Genomic DNA, 16812 nt, shown 5'->3' on the forward strand with positions numbered 1-16812 from the left:
CCCTTTCACGCTCTTCTGTGTCACCTCTAGACTCTACTGTATTTTGTTTAATTCGGGGCAGTTTTCATGAGGAGCCGGTGATGTACGATGACAGTATGGACATCAAGAGCTGTCATCATGGAGAAGTTCACGATGCCTGTCGCCAAGTACGGTTTAATGTGGGTGATGCTGACTCTCTAGTCTTTTTGAATTTTCTAGACACAAGATCTTCATGAAGTACACCTCTGATACGCCCCTAACCATGGAGATGATGGTTGAACTCCCCAACCGTCTGTGTTGAACGCGCCTAAATCTCAGTATGCAACGCCGATATGCACCAATTTTCCCTTCATCTTAGTCTATCGTCTTTTCGTGAAGAATTGTCTAGGCATCGCTGGCCTTTTCTTTCTCCTTTTCATCTCCAAATTCATCACCAAACTCCTCTACAATCCAGAGACAAAACTTCTCCCACTCGATCTGCCACTCTTGCATTCTCTTGGCCTTGACATTCGTCCCAAGACTAGCCTGTTTGATGTCGTTGATCCAGTCAGCCTGGCTCTGGTCCTCAAAAGCGGCCCATCTAACGCTATTCTCCGCGAGACTGCCAAGGCCTGCGAGACCAAGGTTCTTCCACCCCTGGAGAGCCTGCCAGAAGTCGTGTGACATGCCGGCTGTGTCTTGCCCGAGCATAGCGGGATCATCGTTACACAGACTGCAAGCAACACCACGAGCCAAAAGGGCGGGCAGGGGATGGGCTGTTACGGAGCCACAGAGGCGGAGGACCTCGTTCGAGATGGGGCACGACTCAATGAGAATACGTTTATCCTTGACCATATCGATCAGCAGGGGGTGTTTGAAGAGACTGAAGCCGTGGCCGATGCGTCGGGTGCCAAGTAAGATCGCATCAAACACATTGTTATCAGTGTCAGTGCCATCCCCAAGTGTCTCTCCTGCATGGAAGAAGAACGGGAGGTTGACGCCTTCCATGGAGCACTGCTTGCGGAACCAGAAAAGCTCAGGGAGCAGATCAGAAAGGGGTCGGCCCAGATCTTCGGGACCAACCAAATCATAACCAGCAATGAGGTCAGGGAAAGCAATCTTGGTAGCGATGCAGCAGTCCATGTTCTCTACGATCAGGCGGGTCGGCCAGCTTCTCAGAGAAGTCCAAATAGTGGTGAGACCCCAGAAACCCTTGCCCTCCGGCGATTTCTTGAAGTTATCGATCTCTTCGCGCAGAACCTCAAACATGTGAATGTAGTCTTTCTCAGGCTCCTCTTTCTTATCACGGCAATAGTTAAGTGGCCAAGTGAATCTATGGCTGTTAGAAGAAGATCAGAAACTTTTGACTTACGGCTTACCGAAGTTCAGCCCAGTTGACACCGTCATCCTTGAGGTTCTTCATGAGTTCGCGGAGGAAGATCCGGAACATGGGTTCATAGTGAATGATGGTGGCGCAAACGAGAAAACACTTTCCAAACTTGACCCAAATGGCATCGACTCCATGGTGTTGCTCATGGCTGTCTGTGACGGAAAGAGTGCATCGGCCCTTCAGCCACTTGAGAAAGCCAGGTCGTCCACCATGGGGAAACTCATCTGCAGCCTTGGGAAGTGGCACAAAGGCATTAGGCTTGTAGCTCTCTTCCCAGATAGATCCATCAGTGCCCGACTTGGTTCTGTATCGGAAGCTAGGGACTGCATCCTCTCGCGATTCTTCAGTGTTGAGAGGTCGGTCGCTGCACATGTGCATTCCTGGCATTTTCAGAAGCTCGTCAAAGAGAAAGTCAAAGTTGACCATGGCATCCATGTGAGCGTGAAGCAGCGCTCCCTTTGGCATGCGTCGAACAATCTTCCAGAGGTTCGTCTTCTCCATGCGATCTTTGGCCAGCATGAACATCATTCCGGGGAAAATGCACTCGTTTCCTGCTTGGGCTAGCTCTTCCTCGACTTGAGGGGTCCAGATGGAGTCATTCTCCTGGTCACGGATGCGGTCGACAATGTCACTCGCGCGCTTGGCAATAGGTGAAAGAGAGGCTCTGAAGGAGGCATCTGCGCGAGACTTTTGTTCTTGACTCATGAGGTTTGCTCGGCCTGTGAGATATTGCTGAAGGAAAGGGTCCGAGAGTGAGGGGATGTCTTGAGAGACTTCCTCCCACTCTTCAGTGGACATGGTATGCTCGTCCGCCATGATTATGATCCCTTGATCGATTGGAGGAAGCAGTTGCTCTCAAGTGTTTGGTGGAGGTTTATGGATAGGTTAGAGCTAGAAGTCGTCCGCGGACGGTGAAACGGTAGGATACTGTAGGTGGATTAGGCAGGTCGGGGAAGCGTGCTAAGCAGAAGATCGCTGAAGTCAGATGAGCTGCTTATGAGAACGAAGGATCAAAACGAGAACACGTCAGATGTGGCGAGACAAGATTTGATGAAGAATATGACACATCAGTGTTGAAAGGCACTCTACTAGAGGTGAAGTGAAGCGTTTGAATGTAGAGGTGAGGACGTGACGTAGAGGCACAAACGGTTACGCTTTGAGTTGAGCGTAACAAACGGTGTATCACTCCAAGGCCTTCGGCGATAACCGACATCTTGATTCACGTGACTGTGCAGTCGTTGCACCCGCAACGTGATTCACCGTATCACAGCCTCTGATTGGCTGAGCTAGTCTCACAGCTCCCAGTAGGTAGACGCACCTTATCACCTCCAGGGTCCATGCATCGTCACACTTGAGTCCCTGCAACCAATCCTCTCCTCAAGATGTTCTCCCCGGTAGTCTGTGGCTGGACGCATGAAATGAAGCTATCCCCGCTTTCTCTCCTGCGGTGAAGAAGGATATCCCTGGCCTGTCACCCACCTTGTGCCTTGCATCTCGGAGCATGAACGGCATAGCACCAACAATCACGTCGAAATGTCACTCTGCTAATTACTTCGCGGCTGTTCCTGGCAGGCCATTCGCTCCTGAGAATGGCCCTAGTTTTGTTCGTCCTATAGCGCGAAACCCCGAGACTCCCAATGGAAATCGTCACGTCCATCACTTGGAATCACCTGCACGGGACATCACAGCTCTAGAGACCGACTTTTCACGATAAATGTGACTTTCTGCTGACCATCGTGAGCCAAGTGGCTTCCTTTCTGACTCAATCCTTCGACCAACGTGCATTCTCACATTCGGTTGGATGCCTTTGAATGGATTTATTTCTGCTGATCCTTCATGAAGCCGAGCCCGATGGGTAATGGATAATGAGGTCTCCAGAATTATAAAAAGTGAGGGAATTCCTGTGATGTCTACGATGTTTGAGTTCTCTATCACTATCTTTAACAATTGAGCTGGACTCAGGAGTATTACAAGTTCATTCTATTTTTAATCTACCTGCTCACATCATCCATCATACGCTCTTCAAGATGAAGCCATTCTCTCTGGTCACTCTCTTGTGCACCATGGCCACAGCTGCAGTTATCCCTCGTGATACTGTCTTCGATGGCCATTGCTGCTTCACGTTACAAGATGTGGCAACTAGTGCTACAGTTCAACAAAACAGCGACGGCAACTTGCTGCTTAATGCCGGCAAAACCAACGGCTTCTACTGTATCGATCTGTCCAATTCTCAAGACATTCTTCGAGACAACGCCTTCAACGCTTGCTTTCTAAGCCCAAGCGGTGCTCTCAAATGCGTCGATCCAACGCCTGGTTTCCAATCATGGACGTTACAAAAGAGTGGCAGCAATACGCTTCTTGAGCACGATGGAGGAAGCACGTTCAACTCCTGCTCAAAAACTTCTACGAGTGCAAAAGGCACTGTTCTATATGGAGACAAACACACGGATGCCACGACGTGTAAGAAGGTTACACTGAAGGCGAAGAATTTCAAGGGCACATGCAAGAATCTCTAGGGTTGATGGGGGACATGCATACAATATTTGATACCCATTCTTTACACTTAGTTCAACTTTCTTAGTTTCTCTTGAGCTTTCATTTTATAAGTGATAAAAACAGTGCTGGCCCCATATTTGCAAGGATGAGTGAGATGATACGGCCATAGATTAATATCAATGGTGCTGTCAAAGCTTGGCAAAGATCTCGTTTCTGGGGCCTCCATACACAACTGCGAAGTCCTTCGCAAGCTGTTCTCGAGCTGAAACCTTTTCTCGCTTCGTAGTGACATTCTTCCCTTCCAAGAATCGATGGAAAATATCCAGCGACACTTGATCACCGTCACTACCAGCGTCAACAAAGAGAAGAACAGACACTAGTAAATCTGCCACAGCCCAGAGAACTTCCCTGGCATCTCCCATCAAGTCTGCCAACGATTCTCGTTCAATACGCTGCCTCAGGCTCTTCCAAGCGGCCAAATTGTTCAAGCCTTCAGGCCAAGACACCTTTCCTTGAAATGCCATACCCTTCTTAATAGAGTCTTCGAGGGCGTTCAGAGTGTCCTGGCCAGCCTTTGGATGTTTGATAGCCCTCAAGAAATCGGTGCTCAAAACATCTGTTGTGCCCTCCCAGATAGGCAGCACAGCGCAATCGCGATGGAGGCGAGCGATATTGAGGTACTCTTGTTCCTCATTGGCAAGGTACCCAACACCACCGAGCGCCTCCATACAGGAGAAAAGTAGCTGTACCGATGCTTTGCAAACGTAAGCTTTTGTGAGCTGAGTAAGGACCCGAATCAATGGCGCAGCGTGTTGTGCAGAAGGTGTCAGCGCCTCTAGCGCAGGTGAGAGATTTGCGTCTGACGCTATGCCATGCTCCGAAACGCCAAGGACATATGATGTAAAGATGGTAAGAAGCATAAGGCCACGATACTCGAAAGATATCTTTGAAAGGGTTCTCATGTGTAATGAACTCTCTGTCAGCTTCATTCGAGTCCCCTTTCCACCACCAACCTCTCGAACTTGAGCATATGCTCTTGCGATGGCAAGCCCTCTTCCCAAATAACCCACAGCAGCAACTGAAGAGTGAACTCGAGTCAAGGTCAAGATTGTTGCGATTTCTTGGATGCCTCGGCCTTCTTGCCCTATAAGCCATGCTCGCATGTCCTGGAGAACTAGTTCAGCTGTTGGGAGACTCTGTGTGCCTGATTTGTTTTTCAAGCGTTGGATCCGAACTCCATTAAGTTGCTCCCCGTTGCTTTTCCGAAGTCCGGTGGCTGTGGTAGCACTCGCATCGTGTTTATACATGGGAGCCATAAAGGCTGACAGTCCGCCTTTAGATGTTCGAGCAAGGAGGACAGTCATTCTCGAGTCCGTTGCTGACGAAAACCACTTGAAACCATTGATACTCCATGGTCCTAATGGTATCTCTTCATCTTTCGAGGCGAGTTGGATCTCAGACGTTGGCATGTGCACTGCTGTTGTTTCGGTCAATGACACATCACTTCCCCCTGTTCGCTCAGTCATCCACTGGCCGCTGGTCCAGGCACGCTGTGAATCTCGTGTGGTTAGATGATTGAAAGCGTTCTCGAATACTTTCTTTTGCTCATCTGTGAGTTTTGCGACGAGTTCTGGGCTACTAAGGTGTGTTTGTAGAAGTCGAGCAGCGCCATCCTGCATAGCGGAAGGACAACCGACATTGGCACACGATGGCGTCCAAAGTTGTATGCGCATGAACTGGTATGCTCGTGCAAATGCACCATATGGAGTATCATATCCTGCGGCGACAAATCTAGACACGTCAATAGTTAATCAGTCAACAACGTAGATGTCTTACCCTCGGGACAGGCCAAAATTCTGAAGACCACGCCACCCTTCACCCGTGACTAAATCACCCTTCCACTGGCCAAATACATCACGGCCTGATCCTTTAAGGAACGGTTTGTTATGTTCAGCATCTGTGATCCAGGCAAAAACTTGGTCGGAGAGGACATCATCTCCAAGTGAAGCCAGTTCCGCTTGGACTTGCTGAACGATCTGCCATGGAAGAAACACTGTGAAGACAAGTAAGCACAGACCTCCGTATAATAGTAATTGGCCTTGAACTCACGCTTAAAGCACCTCTGGAAGGTCACATCATCATGAAACTGATTGTTCAGAACGGGAGGCTTCTGGAAGAAGCCCTTATCAGCGCCTGAAGCCTCCATGACTGAATGAGGTGAGAGAAGACGAATTTGAAAATGTTGGATCCCGCCCGAGGCTGCTTTATCACTGTTGGTCTGCACTGCTAATACTTTGTCAGGGCATTCAATCACAAGCCATCAACTACATCACATCGGGGACTTCCAGTGGGGTCAGACCTCCAACTCGAGCCAGTATTCCGCTATTTTGGGTAAGTCGTGCGGAAGATTTTCCGGGTTCATGGATTCCTGATGATTTCATCGCGGAACGAAGAGCCAGAAACGGAATGTCAATCATGATCGTTGGCGGAATTCCTTTCACATCCATGCTTGTCTTCTCCGCATTCTTGACTGGGGTTCATACCTTGTCCCGAGGTTTGGCTTTAGAATCTCCACATGAATCTATTCCCGGGCCTGGTGTCGATCCTGAAGACTTAAAGACAAGGTCGTATTCTTGGAACAAGGCGGAGTTTGTCACGGGAGATACAAGCCTACAGTGTGGGAACAAGTTTTAGTAATCAAGGTAAAGATTGTCGAGAATCATGAAACCATTCGTCAAAGTTTGACCAGGATTGCCCCGAACTTGTAATGGTATCAGTATCAAGTCATAAAGACAAGTTTGTTTGGCAGTTCTCGCAAAGCGTCTCAGTCAGTCTTTAGACTCAGTGTGGCCGCTTGTCGGACAGGATCTACCAATGCCAGGCCCAGTGTTCCTAGTAAGTATGTATTTCTTTGATGCAAGTTAGTACATTCTCAAAAAGGGCTTTATAGCAGCAATAAAGACTAAAGGCCACAGAACGTTCTATGGACAATTGCAACAAAGAGTGAAAGCGGAGTTTAGTTCTTTTAGCTACCTAAGGTAGATAGATATACAATAGAAAAATGAAAGCCGCGATACTAGCCGCTAATTTGCTGCCTTGTTGCGTTGCTACCAGTACCAACATACAGCACAGCTGTAAACTAAACAAAGTGAGCATCCATCGACACAACATATTCAAAGACTGTAGTACTGACCCCCATTGAAAGAAGCAAGATGAAGCCTTAATAATGGCTTTATCTTGTAAACTGGTCACTCAACCACTGGCGAAAGCTTCTCGGCTGCACGTTGACGAGGCCATTCAACGATGTATGCCCAAAGTCGTAGCGTCCCTCAACAGTGGCTTGAAGTTGCCGATAAAAAGCAACTTTGGCGTAGTCTCCCTGTTGATAGAAACCACTCATAAGTCCTGCAATATCTGAAGCTTGCCATTGAGACAGAGAAAATGCCGCTTAATGAGTTAGCATAGTCTTTGCTTACTTATGTTGTCAACTTACCGTTCAGGGTTCTTGAGCATTGCCCAACAATGTCACGAAGTGACAGGCGGTCTCCTCTCATCGTAAACTCGCGAGGCCAGTTCGCAGGTCCCAAATCAATGGCAGCAACGATGAATTGAGCAACATCATATACAGATGTCATGCAGACGCGCACAGTATGCCCTCGGGGAGTCTTTTCAACGCACTCAGCAGTATAGGTATTCATGTCCAGGATGTATGATCCAACGTTGGACAAGTTTGAACCATAGCCAATAGCCAAGCTTCCGAGCCCCTGGGGGAGAAATCTCTCCATGAAGATGCCGCAAGAGAATACGGTCCACTTCATATGGGATGATCTTGCACAGCGTCTGAGATGCTGTCTGGCTTGGGATGAGTATGAATAGGGGTCGAGTTGATCGTTTTCGGGTCGCTTCTCGAGACTTCCTTCGAACTCGGACGGAACAAAGAATTGTACACCGCTTTGGGCAGCTGCAGTGATCAGGTTGATCTGTTCAGCCCCTGAAAAGGTGCAGATGACAAGATTAACTCCGTGAAGTGCGTATGCTAGGCTATTCTCGTCATTGTAGTCAACAACCATGACTTGAACATCTAGTGTTGCATATTCGGGACGTGACTGTGTTGTCAGAAATATCGCATATACATAAGGGTAATACTTACTGAACGGGAGAGAACAACAACTTGATAAGCGTTTGCTGCTTTGGAAATATGACTTGCCAGGAGATATCCAAGGCCAGAGCCCCCAGCTATAGCTATTCGCATCATGGTGAAAGTATTAAACGCAGTTTCGGCAAAGTCTACCAGGACAGTTTATAGATGCTAGGATGGTCGAGAAAGAGCTAGAGAAGGTATGGCTGAGGTTAAACGTTTGAGAACTTAGCGTTACCTAAATAGCTTCTTGTCTGAGTTCTGAATTCAAGATGTTGGGGGTGAAGTTGAGCCTCAAGTCTAGACAGACGCATGGCTGAGTACGGCAACAAGGATTCCATGGTGAACTCAGTAAACAAGGCTCGTCGGAGAGGCCTCAGTTACAGGCAGAAGCAGGGGAACAAGACATCTATGGTTCAAGGTCCAACCAAGAGCCTCTACTGGCTCGTGATAAGTTGCCATGGAGTTACTAACGGACGAATGTCTGCACGTATTCTCACACAGTATAGCTCTCTAAAGCTATCTTCAGCCTCCTTTTGGTTCCGGTTGTGGGGTGCACTGGAATTCCTGCTTCAAGTGATAGGTCCGGAATGGTGTTGATTTGCCATGTGAAGTCAGGGGTCTCTGAATAAGGATGCCTAACGAGTTTAAGGGGTCAGGAAGTTGTGAGAAAACTTAAACTACCAATCGCGGATTGGCCCGGTCAAGTTACAAGAAGTGACAATATCCCTCAGAGATCTTACACGGCATATGTCTGGCCGATAGACATAGGGTACAAAGGCAGTGCACATTGAAGCACAAGACTTATCGTGATCACATGCAACTTGTTGGTTGCCTCGAGCCTTACGAGAGCCAGTCCGTTTGGTTGATGCAGCATGGCTGTGTTGAGGTTCACGGTGGATATGGATGTCTCATTCATGGGAACTCGATGTCTAATCATGACATTCTCAGGCCCTCAAACTGACAAGTCAGTAGTGACTATACACCTGATAGATTGTTTATCTTCCACCCTTGTTCTATGCTTCCGCCACAAAGGAGGTGCATAACTCTGCGTCAGTCACGGTCACAGTAGGAGTTGACCGACCAATCTTTAGCCTGGACTTATGGAAAAGGTGTTTAAGCACGATACATCGACTGCTGTTCATGGATTACACGCCTAGAAGGCATACAGAATGCCTTGTGAAGTTAAGAAGAGGCAATTCATGGTTCGCGGCATGCAGATATAGTTCAACGCCCGCCCCATCCGCATCACTCCATCGGACAAGCCGTCATTGGCCCGAAGATAGGCTACACTGATGCTAGCAAGGCAGAAGACACTGTAGCCTGTTCTAGGGTGAGATCGCAGCGAGGCTCTGGTTCTCGGGGGCAAGAGTATCGAGTGTAGATCAACAACTTCCAGGGCCAATATGGAGATTGGGGGCCAAGACCCTGGCCCATCAGTGGTTGAGCTAATGCAGCAGCCCCCATTATCCATGTCTATCCCCCGTAGGGCTGACTGGGGTTCGTAGTGAGTGGCGAGCAATTGGGCATATTCATTGGGCATTGCAGATATTGTTTCGGTGGGAGACAAGTCTTAATCTAACGTCCTTCTTGCCGTGTGGCACCGGTGACTTGCATAGCCCTTTTCGAGAAACACCAGTTGGTGTAATTTTTGACGATCAGGATGGTCTGATCGGAAACGGCCGTTATCGAACCGGTCTATTGGTGTTAATCTGCGATTGAGATTGGCCATATGCAAGTGTGTGCGTGTGTGATTGTTTGTGTTGGAGGTTGTAAGCTGCATCGCGACACAGGATTTTCAGGTACTTCTATGCAGAGGGAGCCAATTCACCACCTCAGTCTCTTTCAGAAGAAGCTTTTTTGCTGCAACGCGGGAGATTCGCTGCGTTTTGCCTGTTCAGTTGATGTGTGTGCTTAGGAAAGGTTTTCCCCAGTGAACAATGCATCAAGTCGCAGCATGGTTATTCCTCATCAAAGTCACTTTCCACAATCTCTACATATCTTAGCTACCAAGATACCACCAGGAAGCTTGAAACTTCAAACGAGAAGACTCGCGTATATTCTCTTGAAGTCCCCATCTGGGTAAGACCCCAACTGTTTAAAATTCTCAGTGAAACATCAAACTTAGAAAGGATGAACAGTGCCATAGATGCATGCAAATGATCATAATACCGGGGTACCTATATCTCCCAATCATATGCTAGTTGGGCTGCATAAAAGCACTATTGGTGCCTTGTCGTGGTTGCACGGAGCTGCCAACAGGACTCGTTGCTAGCTTTTTGACACTCCAGAATGTGTCCAGCATTATCTCAATTACGTGATAAGTCATCCCAGTGACCAACCTTTGAATGTCTTAACCTTAGGTTAAAGTTTCACAATGAGACATATATAGATTTAACAGTAGCACAGTTCTGCCATAGATGGCGGCTTCACCTGAGACATTTCTAGGCTACACAAGTTGGGATTTAAAGCCTGCTTTCAAGTCTCTCTTGGAGCGTTTGAGACCAACGTACGGAAACTTTGATTTCATCCTCCACGAGCCCATTCAGGTCCCGGCCCTTTGCTAGGCAACAGTCCAATGTCATATTTCGCCCTGTCTAAGCCTGGAGTGCAGTCTCATCCCTTGTGTTACCACTACCCTTCCTCCAGCCCTCAGTATGGTCAATCTTCTTCTTAGCCCTACTTTCAGACCCCTCAGCTCCCCATGCACCTCCTCCAGGTGTGCAGATAATGATACGATCTCCAGCCTTCATAGCAGCTGTGTTTTTAGCCCCCATGTTGATATGTCGCTCCTCGTATTCAACTTCCCCCGCATCTCCCTTTGTGTGAAACTGTTTCAGAGAAGTCTGCCAGTTGGCCTTTTCAACGTTGCGCACCCATAGGTTCAGACCACACTCTCCATCGCCGCCACCACTTAGCCCATACGGGCGATAGACGCGGCGTTCACTGAGGATGGACACTTGAAGGGGGATCCGGAACTCAATGTCACGGATGACACCGTCACCACCACGATGTTGGCCTCGGCCTCCTGAACCGGACCGAATAGAAAACTCACGGAGAAGTACAGGATAACGACGTTCAAAGATCTCTGAATCTGTGATTCGAGTGTTTGTCATATGGCAGTGAACACCACTGGTTCCCTCCCAGTCAGAACCCGCACCACTTCCGCCAGCAATCGTCTCGTAGTATCCGAAACCCTTGACAGCTTCGGTGCCGTCTTGGTTGCCGCCAAATCCAAAAGTCAAGTTGTTACAGCATCCCTGACTGGCAGCGCAAGCCTGGAATGCCTTGAAGATAACATCTGTGATGCGTTGACTGGTAAGGACATTGCCTCCCACAACTGCAGCCCCTGGGGACGGCGACAGAATGGACTTGGGAGGGATGTTGACATGAATAGGCTTCAGGCATCCTTGGTTAAGTGGTATGTCTTCGGAAATCAGGCATCTCAAACAGTAAATAATAGCACTGAACGTGATTGCCTGGGGGGCGTTGATGTTTCCGTAGACTTCGGGGCCAGTACCCGAGAAGTCAAACTCCGCTTCACCCTTTTCTGGATCAATGCGAATTTTCAATCGAATGGGAGAACCGTCGTCCATAAAGTCTACTGCCGAGAGATCCCTGCCTTCGAATCGCTTGTAAACATCTTTGAGTAGCCGGCGCACACAGTGCTCGGCATTGTTCTGGATATGGACCATATAGAACTGCACTGTCGCCTCACCATACTCCGCGATCAGAGTCTCAATGAGTGAGATTCCCTTTTGATTAGCCGAGACTTGAGCTCTCAAATCATTGATGTTATCGGCCAGACAACGGGTTCCGCTGCAGCCTGGATACTTGGCGGGTTCTTCGTAGAACAACTCGACAACTCGTTTCTCATCGAACTTGCCACCACTCACAAGCTTCTCACTTCTGATAGAGGCGCCCTCTTGGTAGAGCTCTCGTGAGTGAGGTGGCATACTTCCGGCGCTAATACCACCAATATCAGCATGGTGAGCTCGAGACGCAGCGTAGAAGAGGATGTTTTCTCCTTTCTCATCAAACGCTGGCATCAACAAGGTCACATCCGGAAGATGAGTTCCTCCATATGAAGGGTGATTAGAGATTATGACATCGCCCTTCTCCAGCCTTCCTTTCCAAATCTCAGCCTGGCGTCGTACACAAGTAGACATCGAACCAAGATGGACAGGCAGATGAGGAGCGTTGGCTACAAGGCCGCCTGTGGCGTCGAAAATGGCACACGAAAAGTCAAGTCTCTCCTTGACATTTGTGCTGACACTAGTCTTTTGTAAGGCACGTCCCATCTGCTCAGCAATTGCCATAAATCGATGACCAAAAATACTGAGCATGATGGGATCAACTTCGCGATCCTCAGATGACTTGGTAGACCTAGATCCATTAGAGGGTGATATCTTTGTGGTCGAGAGACAACTTACTCGGACTTTGCTCCCTCCTTCTCCAGATTGATGACTACATGAGTCTTGAGAATAACCGCGGTTGCCTTTGGTGTTACAACGATGGTTTGAGTGCCGTCGGCAAGCATGGCTGGTCCAGGGATCGAATCGCCGGTATCTAGATCTTCAAGCTTGAATACAGGGGTTTCCTTCCTACCACCCTCAAAGTATACCTGTTGGCTGTCAAGCTTCTTCTTGTCAGAAACCGTCTGCTGCTTTAGTTCCTTGAGTTGCTTGTCAACTGTATCGTCTTGGTGTCGGAAACTCTTGCCGATACCACGAACACGGACATCATCAACGATGATGTCTCGCTCGTCAAGCGTAAAACCAAATTCATACCGGTGCTGCTTCACAAAAGCTTGGCCAAAATCCCATTCTTTCCCATCAAAATGCTTCTTGGCCTCCTCGGGGGTCGGTCTGACAATCATGAGGGCTGACTCAGTGCCGCGGTATCTCATGTTGAGGTATTCTTCAAAAACAATTTCATCTTCTTGGAAGCCTTGATCTTGCAGGGACTTTCGTGACTGGTCCTTGAGCTTCTCCATTTTCTTCTTCAGTTCCTTAACTGTTTTGTCATCGTCCTTCCATACCAAGGAATCAGGCTCCTGTCGTTCGTCAACGACATCTGCTAAAGCCATGCCGTATGCAGAAAGAACTGAAGAATATCGATGAACCAGAATTTGTTGAATGCCCAAAGACTCCGCAATGGCGACAGCGTGCTGACCACCGGCACCACCAAACGTTGCAAGTCGATGTTTTGAAGAATCGTGTCCCTTGGCTTCGGTAATCGACCGGATGGGGCGAGTCATTGTCTCATTAGCAACGGTCAAGAAGCCATATGCAACTTCGTCTACCGTTAGGTTTTTGTTATTCTCCCGGTTCACTTGATCTGCGAGCTCCTGAAGAACCTTTCGGCTGGCCTCGATATCCAGCCCCTGGTCCTCATTCTCTCCAAAAATCTTAGGAAAGAATTCAGGTAGTAGGCGGCCAAGTACCAAATTTGCATCTGTCACGGTGGCTGGACCTCCTTTACGGTAACACGCGGGACCTGGGTGAGCGCCTGCGGACTCAGGTCCAACAACGAAAAGGCCATTCCTGAAAAAGAGGCGAGAGCCGCCACCGGCAGCGACCGTATTAATGTCCAATTGTGGCGACTGAATTGTAACACCAGCAGTCGTTGTCTCGAACACATGTTCGTAACGGCCTTCACCATATCTCGAAACATCGGTACTTGTGCCACCCTACTCAAGTTAGTCTGCTGCTTGGAAAACGACGTTTAACTTACCATGTCGAAGCCGATGACCGGTGTCTTCGTCTCTTCATCATACGAAGTGATGGCATATCCCACGACACCTCCTGCAGGGCCGGATAGAATTGCCTTGAGTCCTGTAAACTTTTCCACATCGACAAGGCCACCATCACTCTGCATGAACTCGCATCTCGCTCCCTTGGCACCCTTCTCCTCTTTCACACTACGGGTTCCAAGACCGCCTTCAAACCCAGTCTGGAAGCCATCAATGTACTTGCGGATAGCCGGTGTGAGGTAGGCATCGGCACAGACAGATGTAGCTCGCGAAACCAGCTTTATCATGGGCATGAGCTCGTGGCTTAGTGATATATGCTGGAAGCCGATATCCTTAGCTATCCGCCCAATCAGAGCTTCATGGTCAGGAAAGGTGTAGCCATGCATCAGACAAACAGCAATGCTGCGAATGCCTTGATCGTAGACACTCTTGAGCTTTGATCGAATGTCTTCTTGTTCGGCTCTTTTGAGAATTCTGACTGTCTCACCAGACAAACCTCTAACGAGAGTCTTGCCTTCGGCTTCTTTGGTACCAACTTGAGCTTCTGCCTCTGTTTGCGTTCTTTCAGGGTCTTCAGCGTAATCTTCGAGTGTAACCCGCTCGTCAATCTCAATGACTTTCTCATATAGCACATCGGGCTTCCGAATTGCAAGGTCAAAGATCTTGGGCCTCGACTGATTTCCGATGGTCAGGCAATCCTTGAAACCTTTGGTAACGACCATGGCAATTTTTTCTCCCTTTCTCTCAAGCAAGGCGTTTGTGGCGACAGTTGTTCCCATCCGGATCGAATCAATCTGGGAAGTGTCCAAAGCTTCACCTCGAGGAATATCTCTACCGAGGAAGTGGCTCATGATGCGCCGAATACCCTCAAGCGGGGCATCCTTGTAGTTGGCCGGGTCCTCGGATAGAAGTTTGATGATAATCTCCTTTCCATTGCTCTCTCCTACGCAGTCGGTGAAAGTTCCACCTCTGTCAATAGCGATTCTAATACCGCGCTGTGATGTTGCTGTCATGGCGGATATCTTTCGGGATGTTGGTGAGGGGAAGAGGGGTTACAGTGAAGGTCTCAAGAGCATCAAAACGTGCGGGTACGTCTAATGGGTATGTGATAGACGTTAGGAAAAAATGAGAAAGGTCAATTACGTTGCATTCGGCGAGCTCCGGAACAAGTATGCTCGCTCTTTGTCCAGGTTGAAGCTACCCAGGTGAGATTCTCAGGCGGTTATCATGTCGTCACAAACCCCACGTTGTGTGATTGGTAATTGATAGCTTCAATCACCCGAATAGGCAATTTTAAGGACAGTACAGAGTAATTCACTGAGATCAATGTCAAGTATTTTCAAGGACAATGTTCTCTTTGATGGTGCGTTTTTACAACTACAAGCTGCTGGAGAGGGGAACAAAAACACCAAAAGAGTGGCAGAGACTGAAAGTTTGGCAACTATATGCTTAACAACAAACAGCCAATGGCAATTATGGTTTGGTCTCCCGTTCGGTTTTGCCTATTGAACGATTCTAAGAAACCTTACGTTTGATAAACCTGGAATGTACCTCTAAACATTCATGCGCAATGGTTTTGCATAAGGCGGAGAGCAATCCCATGCAAAAAGAAACAAACAAGGTGAGTATTTATCACGATTTTGCCGTCAGCAAGACTCGAACTTGCGTTTTCAGTGCTTTCGAGTAGCCACAAACTGATGTACTGACCCCTATACGATGACGGCTTTCAGTTGTTTGTTGGGAAACGAGGCGTAAAAGAAGTTTATGAATACCTTGGCAAGCATTGGATGAAGCAAAAATCAAGCAAAATAACAAAAGGTTTGCCGTCAGCAAGACTCGAACTTGCGTTTTCAGTGCTTCGAAGAGCCACAAACTGATGTACTGACCCCTATACGATGACGGCTATTTTCCAATTGATATAATCCCTGTCACTTGTATTGGGTTATAGGCTAGTCGCGGCTTGAGATGTTTACCTGTCATCCACGTCCTTGGCAGCAACTGATCATAGAAAAAGAGCAGTTTCCTCTTATCAAACGACCAGGACAAAATGGAGTTGAAATATGGCAATACCGAAACCGGACTTTGATAAGGTTGAGGTAGTTAATAAAGGGAAAAGGAAGGACTAGAAACCTCAGTTATCGGGAGTGGCGGATCCTGACTCAATCTAGCGGCGAGCTTATCAACAGCTTCAAGATACCAGAAAGCTTCGTAGAGTTCATACAGTATTGCAAAAAAGGTTCTACTCCAGCTAAGATTCATTCTATGTCTCTGCCGTTGCATATGCGGGAACTATTTCAGCCGGAGTCTCAGGTCCGGCGTCTCCGGCGATGCACGGAGCAGGTTACCGGAGACATGGGACGCGGAGGACGCCGGACGGCTCGAACGTGTCGTGGAATGGGGAGAATATCATGCAGCTAACAATCTGCCGGTAAGTGAAAACTGAAGGATAAGTCAATGTTAGATTTTGATCGACCGTTGGAGGCAGAATTTGTGATTGTCAGGAAACAGGCCACGAGTCACACAATATGTATGGCATGACTGGCACTTGACAGGATTGTCCTTTGCAAAATTCAATACGACAGCGTATTGTAGGTAGCTTCGGCTCTGAGCTCGCCAATGGGCTTTGTAGTGTTGACGTATACATTCATCCGTCTGGCGTCATTCCTCATAAGAACTTCAGACCTCAAAGAATCTGTCTGTGCCCCACTCGCGAGATCAGCATGAAGTGAAATCTTATTGATTAGTGAGGCTTACTACAAACGCTCATTTCATCTCCAACGTCTGGAGATTGAGGTTGTTGGGGTAAGGCGCTGTTCTCATAGTTGTCTCTCATCGAGTGATTCACTGACAACACACTCCCACCGCCTCTTGCTCTAAGCGCCTGGAACGATTTGTTGATAGGTATTACAGAACAGCTGAGCCATTCGATTCATGGCCCAAGACACACTCAAGCTAAACCTGACTCGTCGGACCCCGGCTCTGAACTGTGCCAATGATGCAGTGGCTAGGACGCCAGGTTATGTACCAACTGCCAGCGCGAACCTCCATGCTTGTTGGGGGGCGATCCCCATGCAT

The 16812-nt window shown here is 48.3% G+C and overlaps 5 protein-coding genes and 2 non-coding genes across 7 annotated transcripts; 1 reads left to right on the plus strand and 6 right to left on the minus strand.

Moving 5' to 3' along the window:
- Nucleotides 1-133: 133 nt before the first annotated feature.
- On the minus strand, nucleotides 134-2499 carry FVEG_02936 (adenosine deaminase). The gene is made up of 2 exons (XM_018890479.1): nucleotides 1338-2499; nucleotides 134-1291 (listed from the first exon to the last, which is right to left on the minus strand). The coding sequence occupies exons 1-2, from the start codon at nucleotides 2162-2164 to the stop codon at nucleotides 364-366; spliced, it is 1755 nt and encodes a 584-aa protein (XP_018746790.1). The 5' UTR covers nucleotides 2165-2499; the 3' UTR covers nucleotides 134-363.
- A 187-nt stretch (nucleotides 2500-2686) lies between these two features.
- Nucleotides 2687-4308, plus strand: FVEG_15153 (hypothetical protein). The gene has a single exon (XM_018904259.1). The coding sequence runs from the start codon at nucleotides 3376-3378 to the stop codon at nucleotides 3862-3864; it is 489 nt and encodes a 162-aa protein (XP_018746789.1). The 5' UTR covers nucleotides 2687-3375; the 3' UTR covers nucleotides 3865-4308.
- Nucleotides 3839-6245, minus strand: FVEG_02935 (hypothetical protein). Its single transcript, XM_018890478.1, has 3 exons — nucleotides 5954-6245; nucleotides 5681-5897; nucleotides 3839-5635 (listed from the first exon to the last, which is right to left on the minus strand). Exons 1-3 carry the CDS (start codon nucleotides 6048-6050, stop codon nucleotides 4033-4035), a joined length of 1917 nt encoding a protein of 638 aa, XP_018746788.1. The 5' UTR covers nucleotides 6051-6245; the 3' UTR covers nucleotides 3839-4032.
- An 831-nt stretch (nucleotides 6246-7076) lies between these two features.
- On the minus strand, nucleotides 7077-8099 carry FVEG_02934 (hypothetical protein; the record flags this gene model as incomplete). The annotated part of the gene is made up of 3 exons (XM_018890477.1): nucleotides 7077-7291; nucleotides 7338-7950; nucleotides 7995-8099. 3 exons carry the CDS (start codon nucleotides 8097-8099, stop codon nucleotides 7077-7079), a joined length of 933 nt encoding a protein of 310 aa, XP_018746787.1.
- A 2251-nt stretch (nucleotides 8100-10350) lies between these two features.
- On the minus strand, nucleotides 10351-14979 carry FVEG_02933 (5-oxoprolinase (ATP-hydrolysing)). The gene is made up of 3 exons (XM_018890476.1): nucleotides 13719-14979; nucleotides 12416-13674; nucleotides 10351-12368 (listed from the first exon to the last, which is right to left on the minus strand). The coding sequence occupies exons 1-3, from the start codon at nucleotides 14748-14750 to the stop codon at nucleotides 10580-10582; spliced, it is 4080 nt and encodes a 1359-aa protein (XP_018746786.1). The 5' UTR covers nucleotides 14751-14979; the 3' UTR covers nucleotides 10351-10579.
- Nucleotides 14980-15378: 399 nt separating this feature from the next.
- Nucleotides 15379-15461, minus strand: FVEG_15152. Its single transcript has one exon. It is a non-coding gene; the product is annotated as a tRNA-His (tRNA).
- Nucleotides 15462-15558: 97 nt separating this feature from the next.
- On the minus strand, nucleotides 15559-15640 carry FVEG_15151. Its single transcript has one exon. It is a non-coding gene; the product is annotated as a tRNA-His (tRNA).
- Nucleotides 15641-16812: the final 1172 nt, after the last annotated feature.

The sequence above is a fragment of the Fusarium verticillioides genome, chromosome 5, assembly GCF_000149555.1.
Source record: "Fusarium verticillioides 7600 chromosome 5, whole genome shotgun sequence".
NCBI lineage: Eukaryota > Fungi > Ascomycota > Sordariomycetes > Hypocreales > Nectriaceae > Fusarium > Fusarium verticillioides.

Bases quoted from the DNA above. Each gene is read 5' to 3' on its own strand.
- FVEG_15153 (XM_018904259.1), top strand. From the start codon at position 3,376: ATGAAGCCATTCTCTCTGGTCACTCTCTTGTGCACCATGGCCACAGCT.
- FVEG_02936 (XM_018890479.1), bottom strand. From the start codon at position 2,164: ATGGCGGACGAGCATACCATGTCCACTGAAGAGTGGGAGGAAGTCTCT. The intron at 1,292-1,337 runs GTAAGCCGTAAG...TAACAGCCATAG, and splicing joins GTCAACTGGGCTGAACTTCG to ATTCACTTGGCCACTTAACT.
- FVEG_02935 (XM_018890478.1), bottom strand. From the start codon at position 6,050: ATGGAGGCTTCAGGCGCTGATAAGGGCTTCTTCCAGAAGCCTCCCGTT. The intron at 5,898-5,953 runs GTGAGTTCAAGG...TTGTCTTCACAG, and splicing joins CTTCCAGAGGTGCTTTAAGC to TGTTTCTTCCATGGCAGATC. The intron at 5,636-5,680 runs GTAAGACATCTA...TGACGTGTCTAG, and splicing joins AATTTTGGCCTGTCCCGAGG to ATTTGTCGCCGCAGGATATG.
- FVEG_02933 (XM_018890476.1), bottom strand. From the start codon at position 14,750: ATGACAGCAACATCACAGCGCGGTATTAGAATCGCTATTGACAGAGGT. The intron at 13,675-13,718 runs GTAAGTTAAACG...TAACTTGAGTAG, and splicing joins CGGTCATCGGCTTCGACATG to GGTGGCACAAGTACCGATGT. The intron at 12,369-12,415 runs GTAAGTTGTCTC...TAATGGATCTAG, and splicing joins AAGGAGGGAGCAAAGTCCGA to GTCTACCAAGTCATCTGAGG.